Source organism: Oncorhynchus keta, chromosome 14 (genome assembly GCF_023373465.1).
Source record: "Oncorhynchus keta strain PuntledgeMale-10-30-2019 chromosome 14, Oket_V2, whole genome shotgun sequence".
Taxonomy (NCBI): Eukaryota; Metazoa; Chordata; class Actinopteri; order Salmoniformes; family Salmonidae; genus Oncorhynchus; species Oncorhynchus keta.
In genome coordinates this window covers 69,050,903-69,075,659 of record NC_068434.1, presented here as the reverse complement: position 1 = coordinate 69,075,659, position 24,757 = coordinate 69,050,903, and the positions used below count along the sequence as shown (strand labels likewise).

General features: G+C 44.0%; 3 protein-coding genes and 1 long non-coding RNA gene across 8 annotated transcripts in view; 3 read left to right on the top strand and 1 right to left on the bottom strand.

Annotated features, from left to right (window-relative positions):
- Positions 1-17,524, top strand: part of LOC118393864 (PH domain leucine-rich repeat-containing protein phosphatase 2-like) — a 56,516-nt gene extending 38,992 nt beyond the window's left edge. For both annotated transcript variants that reach the window (XM_052462255.1, XM_035787016.2), the window contains 9 exons: positions 2,963-3,058; positions 3,774-3,929; positions 4,858-5,058; positions 5,270-5,432; positions 8,002-8,132; positions 8,280-8,393; positions 9,212-9,406; positions 9,978-10,209; positions 10,374-17,524. In XM_052462255.1, coding sequence (XP_052318215.1) covers positions 2,963-3,058; positions 3,774-3,929; positions 4,858-5,058; positions 5,270-5,432; positions 8,002-8,132; positions 8,280-8,393; positions 9,212-9,406; positions 9,978-10,209; positions 10,374-11,663 — 2,578 coding nt within the window. In that variant the 3' untranslated portion in view covers positions 11,664-17,524. The remainder of the gene's footprint in view (positions 1-2,962; positions 3,059-3,773; positions 3,930-4,857; positions 5,059-5,269; positions 5,433-8,001; positions 8,133-8,279; positions 8,394-9,211; positions 9,407-9,977; positions 10,210-10,373) is intronic.
- On the top strand, positions 4-2,947 carry LOC127907342 (uncharacterized). Its single transcript, XR_008064184.1, has 4 exons — positions 4-1,064; positions 1,118-1,488; positions 1,541-1,964; positions 2,177-2,947. It is a non-coding gene; the product is annotated as an uncharacterized LOC127907342 (long non-coding RNA).
- Positions 17,525-17,881: 357 nt separating the features above from the next.
- Positions 17,882-21,895, bottom strand: LOC118394169 (MARVEL domain-containing protein 3-like). Its single transcript, XM_052460774.1, is given in 2 exon segments — positions 17,882-18,778; positions 21,833-21,895. Coding segments are annotated over 2 exon segments (687 nt in total). The 3' UTR covers positions 17,882-18,154.
- A 1,495-nt stretch (positions 21,896-23,390) lies between these two features.
- The window catches only part of LOC118393863 (ubiquitin carboxyl-terminal hydrolase 10-like), a 38,169-nt gene continuing 36,802 nt past the window's right edge, over positions 23,391-24,757 (top strand). For 2 of the 4 annotated variants that reach the window (XM_035787010.2, XM_035787009.2), the window contains exon 1: positions 23,391-23,510. In XM_035787010.2, the coding sequence (XP_035642903.2) occupies positions 23,406-23,510 (105 nt within the window). In that variant the 5' untranslated portion in view covers positions 23,391-23,405. Of the gene's footprint in view, positions 23,511-24,190; positions 24,351-24,757 lie in introns of those variants that run through there. The other 2 variants (XM_035787014.2, XM_035787012.2) reach the window with 1 other exon arrangement.

Below are 24,757 nucleotides of genomic sequence, written 5' to 3'. Positions count from 1 at the left end.
CGGTCTGGCCAGGGCCTCAGTTTCTCAATCAGTAAGGAAGAGGTGTTAATAATGTTATTAATCTATCAACATTCTTCTTCTCATGAACTTGGTATATTGGTACCTTTTTTCATATACGGTGCTTTCGGGAAGTTTCCAGACCCCTTTTCACTTTTCCAAATTTGGTTACATTACAGCCTTATTCTAAAATTGATTAAATAAAACATTTTTCTTCATCAATCTACACACAATACCCCATAATGACAAAGCAAAAGCAGGTTTTTAGAAATTTTTGCAAATGTATACAAAATGAAAACAAATACCTTATTTACTCAAGTATTCAGACCGATTGCTATAAGACTCGAAATTGAACTCCGGTGCATCCTGTTTCCATTGATCATCCTTGAGATGTTTCTTCAACTTGATGGGAGTCCACCTGTGGTAAATTCAATTTATTGGACATGATTTGGAAAGGCACACTTGTCTATATAAGGTCCCACAGTTGACAGTGCATGTCATAGCAAAAACCAAGCTGTGAGGTCGAAATAATTGTAGATAGAGCTCCGAGACAGGATTGTGTCGAGGGGGAAGGGAACCAAAACATTTCTGCAGCATTGAATGTCCTCAAGAACACAGTGGCCTCCATAATTCTTAAATGGAAGAAGTTTGGAACCACCAAGACTCCCCCTAGAGCTGGCTGCCCAGCCAATCTGAGCAATCTGGGGAGAAGGGCCTTGGTCAGGGAGGTGACCAATAACCCAATGGTCACTCTGAAAGTGCTCCGGAGTTCATCTGTGGAGATGAGAGAACCTTCCAGAAGGACAACCATCCCTGCAGCACTCCACCCATCAGGCCTTTATGGTAGAGTGGCCAGATGGAAGCCACTCCTTAGTAAAAGGCACATGACAGCCCGCTTGGAGTTTGCCAAAAGGAACCTAAAGGACTCTCAGACCATTAAAAACAAGATTCTCTTGTCTGATGAAACCAAGATTTAAAAAAAATTGGCCTGAATGCCAAGCATCATGTCTGGAAGTAACCCGGCACCATCCCTACGGTGAAGCGTGGTGGCAGCATCATGTCTGGAGGTAACCCGGCACCATCCCTATGGTGAAGCGTGGTGGCAGCATCATGTCTGGAGGTAACCCGGCACCATCCCTACGGTGAAGCGTGGTGGCAGCATCATGTCTGGAGGTAACCCGGCACCATCCCTACGGTGAAGCGTGGTGGCAGCATCATGTCTGGAAGTAACCCGGCACCATCCCTACGGTGAAGCGTGGTGGCAGCATCATGTCTGGAGGTAACCCGGCACCATCCCTACGGTGAAGCGTGGTGGCAGCATCATGTCTGGAGGTAACCCGGCACCATCCCTACGGTGAAGCGTGGTGGCAGCATCATGTCTGGAGGTAACCCGGCACCATCCCTACGGTGAAGCGTGGTGGCAGCATCATGTCTGGAGGTAACCCGGCACCATCCCTACGGTGAAGCGTGGTGGCAGCATCATGTCTGGAGGTAACCCGGCACCATCCCTACGGTGAAGCGTGGTGGCAGCATCATGTCTGAGGTAACCCGGCACCATCCCTACGGTGAAGCGTGGTGGCAGCATCATGTCTGGAGGTAACCCGGCACCATCCCTACGGTGAAGCGTGGTGGCAGCATCATGTCTGGAGGTAACCCGGCACCATCCCTACGGTGAAGCGTGGTGGCAGCATCATGTCTGGAGGTAACCCGGCACCATCCCTACGGTGAAGCGTGGTGGCAGCATCATGTCTGGAGGTAACCCGGCACCATCCCTACGGTGAAGCGTGGTGGCAGCATCATGTCTGGAGGTAACCCGGCACCATCCCTACGGTGAAGCGTGGTGGCAGCATCATGTCTGGAAGTAACCCGGCACCATCCCTACGGTGAAGCGTGGTGGCAGCATCATGTCTGGAGGTAACCCGGCACCATCCCTACGGTGAAGCGTGGTGGCAGCATCATGTCTGGAGGTAACCCGGCACCATTCCTACGGTGAAGCGTGGTGGCAGCATCATGTCTGGAGGTAACCCGGCACCATCCCTAAGGTGAAGCGTGGTGGCAGCATCATGTCTGGAGGTAACCTGGCACCATCCCTACGGTGAAGCGTGGTGGCAGCATCATGTCTGGAGGCAACCCGGCACCATCCCTACGGTGAAGCGTGGTGGCAGCATCATGTCTGGAGGTAACCCGGCACCATCCCTACGGTGAAGCGTGGTGGCAGCATCATGTCTGGAGGTAACCCGGCACCATCCCTACGGTGAAACGTGGTGGCAGCATCATGCTGTGTGGATGTTTTTCAGCGGCAGGGACTTGGACACTAGTCAAGATCGAGGGAAAGATGAACGGAGCAAAGTACAGAGAGATCCTTGATGAAAACCTGCTCCAGAGCAATCTGGACCACAGGTTGGGGTGAAGGTTCACCTTCCAACAGGACAATGACACTAAGCACACAGCCAAGGCAACGCAGGAGTGGCTTCGGATAAGTCTATGAATGTCCCTGAGTGACCCAGCCAGAGCCCACACTTGAACCCGATCAAACATCTCTGGAGAAACCTGAAAATAGCTGTGCAGCAACGCTCCACATCCAACCTGACAGAGCTTGACAGGATCTGCAGAGAAGAATGGGAGAAACTCCGCAAATACAGGTGTGTCAAGCTTGTAGCGTCATATCTAAGAAGACTTGAGGCTGTAATTGCTGCCAAAAGTGCTTCAGCAAAGTACTGAGTAAAAGGTCTGAATACTTGTAAATTTGGTATTTCAGTTTTTTTGCTGTCTTTATGGGGTGTTGCGTGCATATGAGGGAGAAAAAAACAATTTAACAATTTAATAATAAGGCTGTAACGTAACAAAATGTGGAAAAAGTCAAGGGGTCTGAATACTTTCCAAATGCACTGTATATGTACAGTTGGAGGTAAAAAGGTCTTATATCCCCTCTGACCACTGTGTTGACTGTGACCTCTGTGAAAAGGAACCTGCTGGAATACCTTCCAGACTGGGTGTGTGACAGTAGAAAGGTGGAGGTGCTGGACATTACACACAACTTCCTGTCTGAACTACCAGCCAGGTTAGTCTCCCTACGAGGACTAGTGCATCCTTCTCAAACTCCTCACTTCCAACTCGTCTAGTTATTCATATAAAGACGTTCTAAATATGCATATTTGTTAAGGTAGATTAAAGGCTGTTACTTTGTCCATCATGTTGTGCTATATGTTTAACCTGTCCACCTCGTATCATCCGGATTTGGCTTTTAAACATTCTGAAATGATTATTAGGATGAGCACCATATTAATCTGATTAACATTGGGCATCATTTAGCCAATGTCCGGCCAGAAATAACTGTCCCTAAAACATCAGCAGATGTGTTGACAGTCAGCTGATGAGAGGATTGAATTGGCTGTGTGAAGCCAACGTACGGCTTGTCGTCTTTCTGTCAGCAGACTGTGATCTCAGTATGACTCTGCTCAAAGCAACCGTCATTTAACGTTACCCTTTAACACAACTATATTTGCATTTGAATAGACCAAAGCCGTCGCAAACAAGATAATATTCGTCTTGACGGCGTAGCTGCAGATGAGACCTCTGTTATTCTTTCTGGAGTAAATTGTGCTGTGTTGGTATCTTTAGGCTGCCAAGTTGAAAAAGACGTTGATGGATTTGTTGGCTGTGGAGTTTCTGTACCTCAAGATTTCCCCCAGTTTCATGAGTGATCAAATTCACAGCAGAAGATGTTCTCTCTCTCTTTAGCTCTTTCTCTCTTTTTTCATCTCCCTCTCCGCTAGACTACTCAGTAGCCTGAGTCTGAGGAAGCTGCTGGCTGGGAACAATAGGCTCCAGAGACTGCCTGACCTACTTGACCACGTCCCCCTGGAAGTACTCGACCTCCAGCACAACAAGCTAGGCGAGCTCCCGGAGAGCCTCTTCTTCAAGGCCTTAAAGTGGGTCAATCCCCCTTCCTCTCTCTCTTCACACCACCCTCTTTCCTACCCTTCTCTTTGGTGCTTGTCCTCTCTCTCCCTCTCTCTGCCTCTCTCCATTCTTGACAGGTGTTTTGAAGGCTGCAGCTGATGCTCCGTCTCCCCTGGGCCCGAGGACGCTACTACTGCTGCTTTAAACCCCGGAGCAGCAGTGGCCCTGTGCCTCTATTCAACCACAACAACCAATTAAAGGACAAAACAGGATCGGGCATATTGAAATGAAACACTGCCCTACACTACATCCTCCTTACATCATGCAGTAGAAATACAGTATAAATATTTGATGGGGTTGATGTATCTAGCTTAAATTGGTTTGCAGTCTGTAAGAGATGTCTTACTTCATGTAGACATGTGATGGCCCTGGTTAGCTGCTCCAGTAGAGGTGGACTGACTGGGTCCCCTGGGCTGTGTCTGCCAGGCTCTGGAGAGTGTGGCTCTGTGGACCAGTCAGAGTCGGACTGTAACGTGAGCCCCCTCCACCAACAGCCTGACGTTCTACCGTTTCCTGGGCACCCATTAGGCCTGGGCTACTCTACTCTGTCTCCCGTGCTGAGACATCGAGCGCCAGTATGACGGCTGTAAAGTGCCTCATTGGTCAACAACATTTTGTTTCTCAGTGTTTTAGAAGAGCCACCACTAGAAGATGTATTCTTATTGATTTTCTCCCTGTCATCCTTTATCTGAATCTGTTTTGTTAAATGAAATTTATGGACAGAGTGTTGGTAACAAGAGCATTTAACTATCCTCTGTCATAACAGCTTTAAGAGGAAGTTCTGTCTAAATCATCTGATGTTGACTTGATATTACACATTTACATCACTTGTATAACTGGCAATTAATTATGGGTTCTTTCCTATTTACATACATCGCTCTCTGCTCCTCCTCCTAGCCTAAAGTACCTGAACGTGTCAGCCAATGCCCTGGAGATAATTCCCCCCAGCAGCCAATCAGAGGAGAGCCTCAGCACTCTCCAGGAACTGTACCTGACGGGGAACAATCTGAATGAGAACTGCGCTGCCCTGCTGGTGGGACACCAGAACCTCAGAGTCCTGCACATGGCCTACAACCAGCTGCTCTCTTTCCCTGCCAGGTAACCAACTCCAAACCCAGGTATACTGCCTTCATACAGTACCTATCAAGAATGGAATATTCTACACAGGGAGTTAACCACTGCTTTAGAGATTGCGTCTCTAGACATAAAATGTTCTCTATTGCTCCTAATATACTGTAGCTATTCTCTAGATCTGATATGAGCTATTGTTCTGTGGTGGAGATGTCTCTATACTGCTCTGTGTGTGCAGTAAACTGAGTAAACTGGAGCTGCTAGAGGAGCTGAATCTGAGTGGCAACAAGCTGAAGACCATCCCCTCCACTGTTTCCAGCTGTAAGAGGCTACACACCCTCATAGCACACTCCAACCACATCAGTGTGTTCCCCGAGATCCTCAACCTGCCAGAGATCAAGGTCAGTTTCACTCATATCTGTTTATATTAGGGCTGTCCCCGACTAAAAAAAAATATTGGTTGACCGAGAGTCGTCCTGTTCATTCAACCAATCGATTGGTTGAAATATTGAAATGTATTTTTCCATATATAGACAGACACAACCTAATAAAATCAACTACATTTGCACTGAGCTTGTATTTTGCTTTAAGCCCACTGTTTGATTAAATAATTAAGACGCAAAAATGACTCGAAAGATCCCGATGGTCACACTGTGTCAAAAAGAAATGACAGCGAGTACCTGTGCGACTGGTGCAGCAAAAAGGCACCACAGCACAGCAAGTGTTTATTGCGCTGTCCATGCTGAAGCTGCAACATAATAATTACAGCCATTACCTGTTTCTGACTGAAAGGTTCTGTTACCGAGATTTCTAATTTGTTTAGGAAAAACATTCCCTATTCCTTCAACCCTTCTCTCTTTATGTGAAACATGCATTCATCACATGTGACCAATAGGGCCTGACCGATAGCCTATCATAATCACATCAGTAAATTGGTTATTACTGGTTGTGTGCCAAACAGTTGCTGTTTAAATTACAATACTTGCTGTGTGATGGCATGAATGAATTGATGATGGATTTATTGGTACAGTAGCCTATATATTGAAATATAGGCTACCTAAGTAAGTTACGGTATTAAGACTAACCAGGACTCTTAGGCCTACAGCTCGATGGTGGTTATACAAGGATACTATACCAAGCCTACTAATGACAACGACATTACTTGTTTTTATAATGATGATCATAATGATAATTATAACAATAAGAAGGAGATCAAGGAGGGTATAGGAGCGAGAGCTAGGTGCATATTGTGTGTGACAAACAGGTGCTGTTAGATTACAATATAATTTTTCTGCCTGTTTGGAACAGTGTAAACAACACTAAATACATTAAGTAATACCGGTCTGTACTAACCCCACAAACTTGTAAAGCCTAAATTACAGCATAGCAAAGATTAAAAACAGATGAATCTGTGAAATTGCTTTATCAGACATTTTGCTGTTGCATGAGGCCTGGTGTTCACAGAATCAGTAGGCTGTTAAACAAACACTAAAACAGGCAACAGAAGCAGGATCTGTCTTATTTCTGTAGATATACACTACCGTTCAAAAGTTTGGGGTCACTTAGAAATGTCCTTGCTTTTGAAAGAAAAGGAACTTTTTTGTCAATTTAGAAATGCAGTGTAGACATTTGTTAATGTTGTAAATGTCTATTGTAGCTGGAATATCTACATAGGCGTACTGAGGCCCATTATCAGCAACCATCACTCCTGTGTTCCAATGGCACGTTGTGTTAGCTAATCCAAGTTTATCATTTTAAAAGGCTAATTGATCATTAGAAAACCATTTTGCAATTGTTAGCACAACTGATTAAATAAGCAATACAACTGGCCTTCTTTGAAGATGAGAAACAAATAACTTTCTTCTGAAACTCGTCCGTCTATTTTTGTTCTGAGAAATGAAGGCTATTCCATGCATGAAATAGCCAAGAAACCGAAGACCTGTGTACTACTCCCTTCACAGAACAGCACAAACTGGCTCTAACCAGAATAGAAAGAGGAGTGGGGGCCCCCTGTGCACAACTGAGCAAGAGGACAAGTGAATTAGTGTCTAGTTTGAGAAACAGACACCTCACAAGTCCTCAACTGGCAGCTTCATTAAATAGTACCTGCAAAACACCAGTCTCAACGTCAACAGTGAAGAGGCGACTCCGGGATGCTGGCCTTCTAGGCAGAGTTCCTCTGTCCAGTGTCTGTGTTCTTTTGCCTATCTTAATCTTTTATTTTTATTGGCCAGTCTGAGATATGGCTTTTCTTTGCAACTCTGCCTAGAAGGCCAGCATCCCAGAGTCGACAAAAAAGTAGCTTTTCTTTAAAAAACAAGGACATTTCTAAGGAATCCCAAACTTTTGAACGGTAGTGTATATGGATGATTTGTAAAGACATTTGACAGGTAAGATGTGGTTTCCTCTCTCATCAAATCGTTTTTTGACAATTAGGCTTAGGCAAGGGCTGTTTCCTCATCTCTGCTTCTGCTGGCTCCGCCGCATTGTTTTCAATCCCAATATGCTGGTTAACTTTGCTATTATGCACATAGCAACATAGGGAAAGGTGTCAATTCTATGACGCACTGAAGGTTATGTTTCAGAACCACGGACAGCGACCATATCCAATGCGGGATAAGGCTCATTTGTTATTAAATAATATTCGATTTATTAGTGTTGTACCGTTATTTTTACATACTATAACCATATTCAATTTCAGTATCACATGTCTTAGAATGATGGACTGTGCCATCCCCGTGGCCTCCGCAATGGATTAGTCCACTGAGACAGGTGTCTTGTGCACTGTTCGACTAAAGAAATCTTGGTCAACCAACAATCGACTAGTCGTCTAAACGGCGTCAGTCCTAGTTTGTGTTTTGTTTATGCATATGTCTTTTAGATGTGTATGTCTTTATTACAATGTTATACCATGTAACAGTGTGTTATCTTCTCCCTCCACTGTGTGTGTGTGTGTGTGTGTGTGTGTAGCTGGTGGACTTGAGCTTTAATGAGCTGACTGAGATCCTACTGCCAGACTCTCTGACGGCCACCCTGCACGAACTGGACCTGACTGGCAACAGCAGCCTCTTGCTGGAGCACAAAACACTCAACCTGTTCAGGTGACACACAGAGACCAAAGTGTCACACTGCACAATATAGTATCAGGTCGCTGGTGTACTTAGATAAGATATGTGATAAATAATATTACCTGTGCTACGGTGTGAATTATGGTTCGGTTCAGTGTGTCTTTGTGTGTCTCTCCTCAGTCATATCACCACCCTGAAGCTGGACCAGAAGCCAGCCATGACAGCCGGGGACTCCCTGGGCTCCTCCACCCTGTGGAACCACGGCTACTCTGAGATGAGCGGACAGAGGAACAAGTGAGCAGAAGGGAGGGAGGGAGGAGGGCTGAGGGAGAGAATTACATTATGAGACAGTGAGTGAACATATATGTGAGAGAGCATCATAAAGTGTATTTTGCCTGAGTGAAGCTCTAATTCATGACAATCTGATGAGAGGGTATAAATGGGATTATGAGATCACGTGTGGTTTTAGAGCGTCTTTAAGAAGCATTTCCTTTTTCAGGGAATCGCTGTGAGCACCACTACATTAAATGGTCTGAGAAGAGGATGTGCTTCTCATAGTCCATATCAGCCCGTTTCTTTTCTGCTCTGCCTCTTGGCTGGGATCCTATTTTAAACCCTACCCGGGGCTATAATATGCATCTATGGAGGAGTTACTTAGTTATCTAACTGTACAGCCCCAGCACAGCTTCCACTGCCTGGGTGAACGTCTGTTGGGCCTGGCATCTAGGCCCCTGGGCAGCGGATCTTGTTTAATAGTAGGGAAGGTGGTGAAGCCTAATACTTCCTGTGGATACAATGGGTATAAAGCAGTGTCCCCTGCATCATTGATGGGGGCCCAGTTTGCCTGGCTGCTGCCCTAACAGGGCCTCACAGGGTCATGACCACCACAGTGTCACAGGGGGCCGTGTCTGGTGTCACACTCAGCCCCTGCTGCCTCCGTAGGAAAAGGGCTCTGTCTCACTGTGTTCAAGTATAGATGAGTTATTCCTGTTTGGCTTGAATTTGAGCAAGATTGTATAACGGGATTTACACACAAAAAATGTAAACACATTTTGTTTACACTTTTTGTGTTCATCTTATTTCATACTGTATTTTCTTTTCCTTGGGGACAGGTTGTGTGTGTCTGTGCTGGCAGTGGACCGCTTTGGGGATAGTGTTGAGGCGGCCTATGGCGTCTTCGACGGAGACCGCAATGAGGAAGTTCCTCGTCTGCTGCAGTGTACCATGGGAGATGTGCTGTCGGAGGAGCTGCTGCATTCCAATGTAGACAGTGTGTACATGAGTAACACCTTCCTCACCTCACACAGGTATGAGCATCATGCATACACAGACACACACCCATTTTGCTTGTATTACTGTAATACAAGCCAAATGTAGGCAAATTTCAGTATTCTATGAATCAGGGGCGTAACTTTGGTTTTTGAAGTGGGGGTGGGGAGTATATCATTATTATTATTAATGGTTTTTTTTTAATCCAGTTGGATAAACACTCCAAACAACGTACCCGACCGCTCCAGGCACCCGCATGGTCCTAAAGCACACTATTGCCTCGTTTTTAACATTCCAAAGATAAGACTGGGGGGGGGGACAAAAATGCAATTTCAGAATGTGGGCATGTCCCCCTCTGTCCCAATGAAAGTTGCGCCTGTGCTATGAATTACTGTTGCCTCTTAGGGAAGACAAGCCTACAATTGTACTATTCCGTGTTCATTTACATTTGATTAACTTTATTCACAACTGCATTAGCTAGTAATTAACATATGCAAATAACAACGTAATGAATATTCATAACGGTCTATTTTTAATGTTTATTTAACAAAGAAGCTAGCTAATTGCAGGGCATGTGCTGATAGTTGCATTCTGTGATGTATGATGCAGGAAACTGGGCATGGCTGGTCAGAAGCTGGGTGCATCTGCCCTGCTCTGCTACATCCACCACGAGCCGTCGGAGCTGGGCAGCTACTTCAGCCTGACGGTGGCCAACGTGGGCAGCTGCCAGGCGGTGCTGTGTCGAGACGGACAGCCCCTGCCCCTTTCCAAGGTCTTCAGCCTGGAGCAGAGCACCGAAGAGATGGACAGGGTCAAACTCAGCAAGGCGATCATCACTGAGGTACTGTGGGGAGTGAGGCGTGTGTGAATGCACATCTTTGTGAGGGCCTTTGTGTTCATTAAAATCTACTTGTTAGTTAACTTTATGTGATGCCTTGTGCTCAAAGGTATTCATTTGTATTCAAAATGCAGAGCTGAGTCCCCTCTTGTGTTATTATGTTGCAGGATAACAAGGTGAGTGGAGTGACATGCTGCTCTCGCCTGTTGGGATGCTCTTATCTGTCTCCCTGGGTGCTGCCCAAGCCATGGGTGTGCACCGAGCCCCTGTGTTCCCAAGATGAATTCCTGATCCTGGGGAACCGGGCGCTGTTTGAGAAGGTGTCCTACCAGGAGGCCGTGTGCACAGTGCAGGCCGTGAGGGACCCCCGCGCAGCTGCCAAGAAGCTCTGCACGCTGGCCCAGAGCTACGGCTGCCGGGACAATGTGGGGGCGGTGGTGGTGTCCCTGCACATCGGGGAGGACAGCTGTACCTGTGAGACCCCTCACGCCAATACTGGTACTGAACCCCGGGGACCCCCTCCAACACCCCTCCCCGTCACTGCTCCCCCAGGGGACCCGGCCACGCCCTCCTCCAGCAGTGGCATCGCTTCAGAGTTCAACAGCGAGACTTCGGCCTCGGAGGTGGGGAGTGAGGCGGGCTCCACGGCCTCTGACGAGCACCCCTCTGGCCCCACAGTCCGACCTGAGAGGCGCTGTAGCCTCCACCCTGCAGCCACGCTCTGTGCCCCTGCGGGACCTGGCTCAGCTGGGGTAGGGGGGCCCCACCAAGTCCTGTTCCAGCGCCAGCCCTCCTGTACCACCTTCTCCAGTAACCAGTCTGACAATGGGCTGGACAGTGATGATGAGGCTCCACTAGAGGGGGTTATCTCCAACGGGAGCAAGCTGGAGGTGGAGGTGGACATCCACTGCTGTGCTTTCCAGATCCGTTCTGGGCCAGCCGCCAGCCCAAAGGACTACAATCTGGACAAGACACGCTCAGACTACCCCAACGGAAAGATGCGTCGTCAGAACAGTGTGGTGGTGTCAGCCACTAACGGCTGCCTGCTGGCCGTGTGTGGCAGGGAGATCTCCGACCTGAAGAAGTCCCCCTCCACCTCCAGCCTCTTTGGGAAGAAGCTCTCCAACGGCTCCGTGGTGGCCCCGGAAGATAGCCACAACCTCATCGAGGTAGCCGTGGAGGCCCCTAAGAAGAAGTCGGGTTACTTCACTGCCCCTGCCCAGCAGGACCCCGAGGACCAGCTGGTAGTGCCTCCCAGTCTAGAGCAGGATGTTAGGGAACAGCTGAGGGGCCAGAGCCCTATGGTCCCTGGACCTCCACCTCCTTTCACACCCCCCTCCATCAGAGACCCTGTGTGGGACCACCCCCACCCCCCTGCCCCCATGCTGCCCCAGCGGGACCTCGCCCCCAACCCTATCCCTGGCCTACAGCAGGAAGTCTATGATACTGCCCTCTAGAGGGGGCCAGAGCACATTGCAACCCTGTGGTAGTCCTGTGACAGTGCCATACCAGGGGGGCAGAGGAGGTCTCTCTGGCACAGGTGGGATATTCCAGTTCAAGTTTCCATTCAGCTCTGTCATGAAGACCAGATGGACATGTGGGGCCTTGACTGTTCACACATGAATGCGTGACGTCACGTTAGACGTAGAGAGGTGATTAGCTAACTGTCTGATTAACTTGGTGGAACTGTCTGAGTATCAGAGTTGAACAGGCACTGAAATCACCACCCATGAAGAGGTTGTGAAAAGATACCCCAGCCTGAGCTAGAATACCTCATGCGTTTTAGACTGCAGAACTTGTTTGCAACATTTCCCTTTACTTGGAAGGAAGGTCAAGTAATGAAACAGTAGAAGAATCCCTTTGAGTGTGTTGTCATTCCATTGCTAGGGGCTGCAGGGGCTCCTAGATCCCAGGGACAAGTCCTGCGACCAAATGGTGAAAAAGTGCCTACTGTAGATGACTCAGCCCCAGATGTCCCTGCCTCCCTGCCTGTGTGTGTGTATGGAGGGGAGGGGGGTTGGGGTGGGGACATCAGTATTAACCCTGGAGGAGGACATCACTGTGTGACAGCGTCCTCCAGGGGCCACCAATGGTACAGCCACTTCTCTCTATATATATATATCTCTCTCGATCTCGCTCTCGCTCTCTTGCGCTTGCTCTCGCTCTCGCTATCTGACTGCACAATGGCAGACGACATGGCTGTCAGGACTGGAAACTGGGCTGACTGGCCTTACTCTGTGGTACGAGGATTCAGAATGTGTATGCTAGAGGCAAGTAGGAACATAACAGCAGATGATAAAAAAACTAACAGAATTTTCATTTACTAAAAAAACTAAGATGTGACCCTTTCTATCTACACCATAATCCTCTATATGGGAAATACAGTTAGTATCTATATACACATGTAGTCTGAGCAGTGTAGTGCAGAACCACATAGTGGTGTAATCACAAGGCCTGCTTGGCCTAGTCCCAGCATCAGGATGTGTATACAACCATTGAAGCCTTGTTGGGAGGAATAATACAGAAAATAACATTCAAAAATAGCATCAAGCTCTCATAAAAAGGCAAACTCAAAATAACATGACAGTGCATTGCTCACCTGTACCGAACCAATATGGGATACTGCTTCAAAACCCATATTGTAACACTGTATCGGTGACAGTGCATGGTCAGCAAATTTAAACAGAAAAAGTTATATTAATTATGTTTTATGGGCAACATGAGTGGTGACGACAAAGGCAAAACAATCGTTTACAGTGTTCATATCTCAAAGACGCTACAATGCACACTAGATACTGTACAGTAATCATTACATATGATGGGTGAAAAAATATGTTCTTCACATATAGAGTGCCATCATTTAAGGAGTCCAGATACTGTGAGGTGTGTAGCCCCTTTTTTCTTTAGTTTTTCTAGTTTCATGTTTGTTGTACCCAGGAAATTGTGCAAAATCTCTGCAGCGACCAACATATCGAAAGTGTTTTTTAAGGTTTGAGAATCATTCTGTTCCCATCATTCCATTAGCTTCACAGTCAACTGAACAAAATATCCATGACTAGTGTACTAAAATGAGGATGTAACATGGTATATTATTTTACAGGTATATTTAAAGTATGTATGTTGTGAAATGTATGTGTACTATTTGATACAAAGATAGTTTGCATAATTCCTTTGGAGCCTATAGATATATCTGGTTGATGCTCTTCAATTTAAGTCAGTGACCAGAGAGAAAGAGAGTAAAAATAATGATTTACTCATTGAAATAATTAGATATTTCATTCTCATAGATCTAGTGACAGATTCAATAAGGGTTTGTGGGACATCTGGTGGTGATAACTATGAATTGCCTCAGATGTTAGTTATATATCAGTGAATATCACCAGTGTACTGTACGACCACTACCACCTACTGTATAACAGATTCAGAACAAGCACAGTGTGTTTTGGTTGGCAGGACAGAAAAGCTCATTGTTGTCTTGGTGACAATAAGTGCTGGTTTGAGTAAGAGGGGTGGTGTGAAGCTCACATGAGTGGCAACGCCAAATCAATTCAACAGGTGTATGCTAGAGGCAAGTAGATGGGGTATTGTCAAGGAACAACGGTTCAAGGGGCATGTAGGACACCTGACCTAATGCTGACGAGGACGTTATCTTACTCTTCTTTCACATTGTGGAGACGAGCCTTTGTCTGCTCCATATGTTCCATAGCTGTCAGAGGACCTTTGGTTAATACCATCCAACCAATGAGAAACATAATCTGATAAACGCATTTTATGTGGAATTTTAGCAAAAATCTACAATATACAATACTCTAATCTACAAATCAACTCACCGGAGCTAATGATTGCATCCATCTCAAATTTGTGTCCTGGGATAATGCAGATGTGGGTTCAAGTATTGACTATTTTGACACACAAAATAAAAACACAGGTATTCTTATGTATTGGGTCAATGAGACATTAACTTAGACATTACATATCCACCTCACTGGATAATGAAGTGATGACATCACAATGAGCAAAGCACTTTTGTGTCATGAGAAGAGTGAAAAAACGTATTGCGTGTAAGCCATTCATTTTGCATCAGAATTTGAGTTCAGACTTTATTTGTGGCATTTGCTAATGGTTTTGGTGTTGCTGAGGTATGGAGTGGTCCACAGTATGGCCCTGGCTTTTATCTGTCACAGACATGGTGAAATATGTCAGTCATGGACATTGCTTTGAATAAAGGCATCTGCATAATATGGGTCAGTAGACTGTGAATATGACATTTCTATAAAGTTGCACTTGTGCTCCAGCGATGTTGGAGGATAAGATACTGCTAATTGACTCATCATTGATTTTACAAAGCTGCAGACCAAAATGTATCCCCCTTCCCCCTTGTGCCAAACTGCCTAACCCATTCTAGAGAGGACAACAGTCTGACTTAGTAAGAGGGGGCTTGTGGTCTGACTAGAGAATGACCAGGATGTGTTCCTAGATGCCACTGTGAAAAGGCTAGTGGCATGGTTCTAGTGTTGTACTTACCATAGCTGCTTAGCTAGCTACAACCCTCTCTATGCTTGTTCATAGCCTTATTGCAGCGCTGCCAGTCCTAATGATGATGGGGACTGTCTTTTTCTGTTGGTTTTATTTCCTTTAGTGGAGCTGGTTTTGCCCTTTTGACCTTACGTGGCAAGGTCAGGAGCATAGAACACCTAAAAATCCAATATTTTGCATTCTTTTCCTTTTCTCCAAATTGTAGAGGGAGCAAGGCAACATTTCAGTCCAGTAGAACAAGGCTTGGGACCAGAGGGGTGGATTCTAAAGGTTTCCTAGAATTGGCAGTATTTTAGATGCTCAAAAACCTCACCGCGGCTTCGAAATGGCTATTTACATTCTTAACGTTATCAACTGGAATGATTGGTGAATTTGCCTTTCTAAAGCCTGCGTGCTTATAATATGAGATGTATTACGTAAGTCTAATTCACTTATTTTGTCCCAACTTCAGACAATATCCGCTCTTCAAAGGATCAAACACTGTTTAAAGCACTTTGTACATGGGGAGATTAATATATTCAAAGATTGATATTTGAGTATTATGTGAGATATTTATCAAAAATGCACATGAACTCATAGGGCTTGAGTTGTCGTTGTTGTGGCTTCTGCCAAACTTATCATGTCTTCTCTAAGAGAAAGTATCCAATAGAAGTGCTAATAATTGTGAAGTGTGAGAGAATTACAAAACTGCTTTTTCTGGTGGATGCAAGTTTGTCTTTTAGCACAAAGATAGGCATTGTTCTTCCTTGTTCAAGTCTTAAGGCTTTTTTTGTATTGAGTCATTCTGCTTCCATGAGAGGAACAGCAGCTGGTGTTGTGGGGTGAAAGGTTGGCTCATTCTAGGGATGATAAGTGGCAGAAAGCAGTCCATTTGAATATTGCTTTGTTTGCTAATGGAAGCCACCTGCTGTGCTTCAGGTGGCAAAACAGGTACATGTCAGCACCACAGGTGTGGGTTTGCCCTCCACCCTGAAAACAAAAATAGCATTTCAGGACAGACTAAAGAAACAGATTTGCGCTTGCACACATTTGACATTTTCATATGGCATTTAAGTTGAGAACGTAAGAACAGTATGAAGAGGTGATTGTCTTTGATGTGGTTGGTGGAACAAGAGAATTCAAAGTTCTCATAATCCTCTTAATGAACAGGAAGTTGGACTTCAAATACACTACACAATGTAGATGATTATGAACATGAATTCCCTCACATCAAATATGCAAAGTGTCACCTGTACATATTACTAACAGGTTACACACCTGACCTAAAAATAGGAGGATCCTTTTTTCTTAACTATGAAAATGAGTAGGAACTGAACATTCTTGTCTGTGTGTGCGTATGCATGTGTGTGTGAATCACGAAGTGCAGTGTTCTGCCATCGTGTGCATTTTGACCTTTTGTCAACTCTTTCTGCGCAGTGATCCATGTAGAAAAGGTGATGAAGAGGCTCCATAATTGGGCCCTAGTTTGCCAAGTGAGGGCCAGCAAAACACTACTAAGCTCTGTGCGTCCCAAATGCACCCATGCTACGTGCTCTAGCAGCCAAAAATGCATTCCGTATGTCAGAACATGCATCTGCAGATCCTTAGCCAAGTATTATTTGCCATTTAATTTAGTTAACTCTCCCTTGTTTTTGTAAAGAACCAAAAAATGGACTCCTGCTAACAAGAGCTAGAAACAATATTGATTGAGAAGGTCATTAACCTGGATCGAGAAATAAATGTGCCTGTACATATGCAAACCGTACGTATTGCTACAGGAAGATGGGGCACAGAGTCACAGATCAAGGTGACATCACAATGATGGCAAAGTATTCCCTTTAATTATTTAGTAGAGGAGATCAACTACTGTTCATGATCTGAGTGCACCATAATCCTATGTAAATACAGCGGAGTGTGTGTGTGACGGTATGCATATTTAAGTAGGTTATGGTGTCAATTCTTTTCTGATTCAGTTAATCCAATCTCTGTAAACACATTATAGGTTTTGTTTCTCTTCAGAGGGAGAACATGCTGCCTGCCTGTTTGTCATTGTGGTCCGAGTGAGAAAGTATGCACACGTGCATGCATGTGTTGCTATCATATTTAACAGATTGAATCTCCATTCTGTTGAATGATTATGGTGAACTCTGGAGAGAATCTGATATTGAGGATGTTCCAATTGTTTAACATGTGACCAAAGTAGACATTGTTTGATCTCCTTTCTTTCTGTACTTTCTTTTCTAGAGATGCTTGAATATTTTCTCTCAATGCCAAGAAGCTGAGGTTTATTTTTGTACATTGTTTCATGCAAATGTATAGGTCCTTCTCCACTACAGAATCTAGAATAAAGGGATTCTATAGTATACTGTCACAGATTATTGTATTTTTATTTAAGATAATAATTCATGTATTTAATGTCTGAAGCATGCCATATATAAATGCATATAAATATAAAATATATACAGTCCTATGTGATTACTTTGTACATAATGTTAACATTATGTTTGTAAGCCAAGGCATTGTTTTGAATATCTGGAGCATATCTAATACTTTTGTTTATATTTTAGCATGCAGAAAACTGCTACATAGTTTCAGGATACCTTGTGTTTTATAATTTAGGAAAAGGACTAACCATGAGCACTTTTGCTGTTTGTCTGCCAGAATTGTACTCCTTAAAATTGAGTGGGCGATGGTTTATTATTTCATTTGAGATGCTGCTATGACTAGTTTTGAGCAGAAAAGCTGTATTTTTAATTAACTTTCAGCCAAGTAGCAATAAAAATTTATACTGTGAAAAACCTGGGCCGTGGTGCATTTCTATCGTTTCCCCTCGGTTGTCTTTCTGATGATAGCGTTGGCCAGACACTGTCCTCAGAAACACCATGGATTTGCTTCTGAGCTGCACTATGGAAACCGATTCAAAACCAAATGGAAGAAAAATGAGATTTTTATTGGATCAATTCAGGTAGATCCCTTCCCGTTCGCTTCCGTTTAAGAAGCTTTTTGCAACAGAATCGGCGGAATGAATACATCCCTGATCTCTTTGCTTTACTCCACACCAATAAAGATTTGTTTTTAGTCCCACAGACAATAACTATTCTTCAAGGTAAGATGGAGATATTCTAGGCAAGAGGGTTCATGAGGAAGAGAAAACATCTGTTTGATTTTTATTAGTAAATAATGTTTGTGACACTGTAGATGTCTCACATCTGTAACATTTAGTAAAATAAGTGTGCATGTTTTTAAAGTTTATAAAACTTAACAAAAGTCACAAATGTACAAAATTGCTCTTTTTACAGTTAAACACTTTTTTTTTTTTTTTAATCAATCACAGTTCATAAAAATGCACAAATATTTATAGTTGTTTGACTGAATTTGATCTCAACCCTACATTTGTATCCTTTATATTCACAGTGGGGGGTGAGCAAACCTGTTATAAGTTACCATCTTCCATTGCTCTCGGTCTCTTCATCTCACGCACTGCCCTGAAAGCACGGATGGCCAAGACTATTCCGAAGATGAAATCAGTGACTCCAAGCACCCCGAAGAGGCCTCCAGCGATGTCTGCTCCATTGAGTGCACACGCAAAGCCTTGATGCCCTTTGCTCTTGTAGAGCACTTCCTTCTCCGTACAGATGGGCTTGTCGTAGGTCTCCTGCAGCTTGATGAAGTAGAAGGCCAGGGCAGAGATGTAGCCCAGGCCGATCAGGAGGTTCACCAGGGCCTCACCCAGCAGCATAGGGGTCTAGCGGTAAGGGACTCTCAGGATCCCCAAACCTAGAGTGATGCAGGCATAAACCATCAGAGCCCCTCCACGGGCCATGCTGAAGATGTATGGAGGTAGCTTGAGCTGGTGGAACAGTTTGTTCAGCTCCTTGACCCTGTCTGTGTAGGCGCCGATGAAAGCCTGTCCTCCATAGTAGTACTGGTAGAGACCCCCGGGGCTGACCAGGTCCCGGTAACCCCCGGAGTTACTGTAGGACACTCCTGAGCAGATGACTATCAGCAGGTTTACAAAGACCTCTATCTGGCATAGACCTGAACAGATAAAAAATTGCTAAATTCATTACTTATCATCCAGTAAGAGTCTCGGGGAGAAAGCGAGCTGAGTTGAAGGTCAAGTTATACATTTCACAAGAGAGGGAGGATTATAAAACAATGCAGCTAAATTGAGGTGGATCTGAGTTCAACCAACACTGCCTAATGGAGTGATGGCTAATTTCAGTGGAAATTCCACCTCCGAGGGAGATAGAACATACAGTATGCCATAGTGTGAATTAAACATACATCAAGGATGAACAACCAATTTGGAGAAGGAAACCGAATACAAAAACTCCTAAACGTTAAGTAATACAGATATTATAACTCGACTCCAATCCCCTCATAAATACCCTGTACCCTCCGAGAGGGTGGTCATGTGGTTGGTTAGGTCATTCGTAACCTACCCAACTACATTCCTACTACAGGGGTGTAATCATTAGTCCAAAACGTTTTGCAACGACAATTGTTTACGCCCAACGAAAACGAGTTTCTTTTGGACAAATTCAGGTAGGTCCCTCCCCAGTTGGTTCTGTTTGGTCCTGGGATTTATTCACTAGGAACCAATCAAACAAAACAACGCCTACTACACCATACCAGCGAGATTCATCCACAAACAATTCTACCACTACAACATTTCAGGTGTAAGTTGTTGCTGTTTATTCTTTAATTTAAACATGACTTGCCTCTGGCTGTTAAGGCATATCTGAGATTGTACAGAGCCTGATAGTATTTCCCCACAGAGGGAGACGTGGAGGCTTCTGTATACCTGCAAAGAAAAAAATCAGAAGTTGACGTCTGCCAAATCTGACATTGAAACTACACCACATAAACCCACCACACAACATCCCTCCATGGCAGAGAGCAGGTTTTGTATTCCAGGGGTTCATATTTACTTTGGGCACCCCAAGAATCAATGTGCCATTCAAACACTAGCAGACAGACATTACAAGGAGTCAATCCCAAACCAGTGTCGTGTCTTTGGCTATATCGGATTAAGTGATATGACATGCTATTCTATAAAATAATTTCTCAGTAATTAATATTACTTGATTGAGCTAATCATGTAAATGTAATTAACTAGAGAGTCAGGGAACCACAAAATAATATTTATAGAGCTATTAGCTTCCGAATAAACTCTTAAAGACCTAGTAATATTTTACATCAATAGCAGTCAATATTAATCGTCACCTTAATTCAGTCTCATCTGAAAGTTGTAAATTCTTGGTTATCTGCATGAACCCTGGATAACAAGTTGAATCAGCAATACTAAATTGGGTTTAATTATGTATTTACTAAATACCTAACTCATTACACATACACATAATTAATCATAACTTGATTACAAATGACGTCATCAAGGAAAATGTCCCTGGCGGGCAGAACAGATATGGCAGCTTGTTACACAAAAGTAAAGGGGCTGGGTTTGAGTGAAAGAGCGGGAAGACTGAGGAACAAAGGGCGAAGCTGTGCTATCGTAAACACTATCTTATGCATTCTAAATTACCACCCATTTGGAAAAGGAAAATGCAATAAATATTTACTCTGAGCTGCACTTCGGTAGGTTGGTGGTAGATGGAAGGTCGTGTTGCCAAACCGAGTCCTTTGAAGAATGTCTCTGGTGGTCAATTGGATACGTTGTAGTAACGTCATTGTGTGATAGATGGGATACTCTGTCCGTTCCTTCCTAACCTGCGTTTGCAGTTGCTAACTCAATGGCTAACTCAACGGCTAGGAGGTATCACTTCTGTAGTGAATAAGAGTTCAAAGTTCATACCATTCGCAACCAAAGCTCACACTGATGTTGGCTTCGTTCTGTAGTTATTATCTGAACCATTCTGACATCAGACCGTCGTCCTCACATCCTCGGAACAGGAGGTTATAATGTTGTCAAGGATTTATATAGGAAGGGAGAGGGGGCGTGTTTAAAAAGTTTTATATCCCATGTCCCTTCACAGCAGTGGGCCACTGATTGAGCAGAGCCCTGCCTTTATGAAAACCAAAATCTCACATTTTCGAAGCTAAAAATCACATTTCATCCCATTACAAATAATTTAATATTCAAACATTTAAATTCAACAACAATTCCATGTGAATCCGATAACTCTGATGTGTGTACTTTCCACTGTAGAGTTTGTCATCTTATCATTGATGAGAATGTCTGTCTCAGATGACAACCGAACTGACATCATATTCATTAAGTACCAGCGCATATGTTCAATTGGTCGGATTACCAGAATATAGCATATTTCCCCCCACCTTCTGATGTTCCCAGAATCTATGTTAGTTAACCAAGGGTTTTGCAAATGTAACATCAGTAGGGTAGAGAGAGGAAAAAGGGGGGGGAGAGGTATTTATCACTGTCATAAACCTACCCCCAGGCCAACTTCATGACACCCGTGAAACCGGAGCCTTCTCAGGCTGTACAGTATATGCGGGCAATTAGACTGTAACAGAATGATGCAGACACAGATTTTTCACTTTAAAATATATGCCTAACAAAAACCAATGATTGGAAAGTTAAATAAACGCTGCAGGGTTTCTCAAGCTCAAAGGTTTCCCATGTGTATCAATAATGATCCACCACCCAAAGGACATCCAGCTAACTTGACACAACTGTGGGAAGCATTGGAGTCAACATAGGCCAGCCTCCCTGTGGAATGCTTTAGACACCTTCTAGAATCCATGCCCTGATGAATTGAGGGGGTGCAACTCAATATTAGGAAGGTGTTCCTATTGTTTTGTACACTGTGTAAATTTCCACACTGAGGTTGGAATAATACTGTGAAATTGTGAAAATTATGATAAAATGTCCTTTAAATGTGCTAAACTATGGGGCAAAACTGACAAGGTTGGCTTAGATTGTTGAGAACATGTGAACTATATTTCTTCTCCAAATGTTTATTGAAAACAAATACGTTTTCACAATGAGTACTTGTCTCACACATTATTACATTTGTTGGTTAGCTAGCTAGCAAATTTGACCATATTAGCATAGACATAAAATCAGTCAAAACACCTTAAAAAAAGACATGGTATCAATAACAAGATACAATGAGCTGAAACAAGCCACCGACAATTCCCCACAAAGCAGCTTCTTGTCATTGTTGCCAGCTATCTGACCATTCAGAGTCATAACATGCGGCTACACCGATGCGTGTGTATAATTTCCGTAATGTTGTCAGCAAACCTGTTTACAGTATAACAGCTAGCTGTCAGTTTTCCCCTCTTTGCTAATCTATTTTCATTTGAATTGAAAACAATCACAGTAACGTACTAAATTGTTACCCAGAAATTTGATATTGAGATAAAAATGGCTGCGTTGGACAAAAACACATTTACTTGAAGAACAGTGCAGATGCAAAGTTTGGTAACAGAATGACAGCACAAATTGTAAATGTGTTTTTGTATTTAAAAAAATGTAAAGGTGGAAATTAAGTAGTCCTTGTGCATAGAGTTGTACAGTATGGTTTTATGATTTTACAATTATTGGTTTTTGTTTTGCATATATTCTAAAGTGAAAAATCTGAGTTTCTGCATCATTCTGTTACTGTGGAATTGCCCATGCCGGTAACAATGGAAGCAACTCTGTGACAGTCAGATGGTCTCTTACACTCTCTGTTGTCCTTGACTACCGCCTCTGTGGTCAGGTGGTGGGTCCTTGTGAGAGCAGGGTGTCATATCCCGCTGTCGGTCAGAGTAGTCCTTCTCTCTGTCCCTCCTGTCATCTCCAGAGCCCTTCTCATCCCTGTATCTCTCATCCATTTTGTCTCTCTTCTGCCGCTCTCTCTCTCTCTTTGCCTTTCCCGGTCTCTCTCTTCATGTGAGGAGCTTCCTCTGTCATGAGTGCAGTCCCTCTCCCTGCTGTTGTGCATCTCGTCATACTCATCCCTCTCCAGGTACAGTGCCTTGCGAAAGTATTCGGCCCCCTTAAACTTTGCGACCTTTTGCCACATTTCAGGATTGTGTCCCACTTGTTGTTGATTCTTCACAAAAAAATACAGTTTTATATCTTTATGTTTGAAGCCTGAAATGTGGCAAAAGGTCGCAAAGTTCAAGGGGGCCAAATACTTTCGCAAGGCACTGTATCTGCTCCTCTGGCATTGTCTGGTTTCTTGGCCACTTCTCTGAAAAATTATTAGAATGAACATTGCCATGACCAATTGAGTATTAGTGTAAAGGTGTCATACAGATATTTCAGGGAGATCAGATGACAATCCCAATCTATTTTGTTTGTGCATGTAGCTCTACTAATCATTGGTGGCAATGCTTGTTGGCACTAGTGACAGTTACCACGTGGCATTCCTCTGATTCGGAAATGACTACTGAGTAAAGATGGGGGCAATCTAACAGCAGCAGTAAGGGGTATCTCTCCTTAAGGAGCCCTGGGGCAGGGATGAAACCCGAATTATACAATATAGTCTGACTGTGACCCACGTCCTGGGCGGTTCTTACCTTACCAGGCAAAAATTGCCCAGGAGAAACCCGCCAAAAACCCACCCCTTCTTTCAATTGGCTCCTGGATGCTTATCTTCTTATTGTCTTGTGGCTATTTCGTCATTCTACGGGGCGCAGCACTGCCTGGCGACACTGTGATACAGCTGCCCAGTGGGAAGCATTTCCCATGACTCACTGCGACCCATAGAATGAGGAAGCAGCCTGGAGCCAATAGGAAGAGATGCATCCAGGAGCCAAATGAAAGCGGGGCAGGTTTTGGGGGTGTTTTCCCTGGATGTTTCCAACCTGGTCAGGTAAGAACTGCCCAGGATGCAGATCACTGTCAGACCCAACTCTAATGATACTGTGATGATTCTGCACATAACTGAATACACATTGAAAAACTGATAATGGTTTAAAACGTCAAACAAAAATGCTGACACTGACTCGCAACCTGGTCTCCGAGCATTTCATATTATTCTGTACGTAAATCCAGGGTACTCCATTTTGTATGACGTTTGGTATGGTTACATAAAAACAGATGGTTACTTATGGCAAAACCGAAAGTATGACGTGAGCGTCTAGCAACCCAAAGGTCATACATAACACATCATACGAAATGGACATCCACAAATTATAACATAACAAAACATAACATACTAACTGGTGAGACCAGGTTGACTCGAGGGCAGTAGGCACTAGGCAATAATGTGTGTTAGTATATTTGATGAAGATAACAAAAATACATGCATTTTCATGTTACCTGTGAAGAATGATAAGGTATGCTGTTGGTTGAAGCGAACCAAACATTGAGATAACGAATTGATGAATGAAGAATCATAGAATAAAGAAATTAACAATACCTCTTAATTCTGGTTCTTTACGTCTTCTACTTTTCCTGTATCTTGGCACTTATTTTATTTCCAAGCTCCTCCCTCTCACCTGTACGCCCTATAGAACTCCACCCCTACTACCAAAACAGCATTTCGAGGGCATGGGACAAAGTGGAGTGTAGTGTCGGTGGAGGAAGTGGCCATGTTGCTGGGGATCAGACATGTCCTGTGCAAGTGAAGCAGGTTGACTGTTCCGGGAGCGCAGCAAGTGTCTTATGCTGATGCGGTGATGAAAGTAGAGGATAGGATGGTGGGCAGATGGTGAGGGAGCCTGCAATGACGCAGTATCTTAGACCACCTGGGAGCTATCCCTGTGAGTAGTAGGGATTCGAACAGTTTATGCTTTAGTAAGGTTGGCTTCTCTGCGTTTATTGTTATGGTCATAACATAGCCACACAGATGGAAAGTAAATCACAGAAGATTGAATTTGTAGTAGCTGCAGCAGAGAAGTTTTTGTGTGTTAGATTTTATTGCAGAATAACTACAGGTGGTTTTAAGAGAAAGGGTTCCAGGTTCCCAGGCCAATGGCTCTGTTCCAAAGTAGTTGTCATTTCCTTTCCCCCCCACATTTCCCCCTTTTTTAAAAAACAAATGTGCATGGATGGAATGTTGAAATAGCAGTAAATCTTAGTTATAACAACACAATCGGTCTGTCCTAAATAATACAT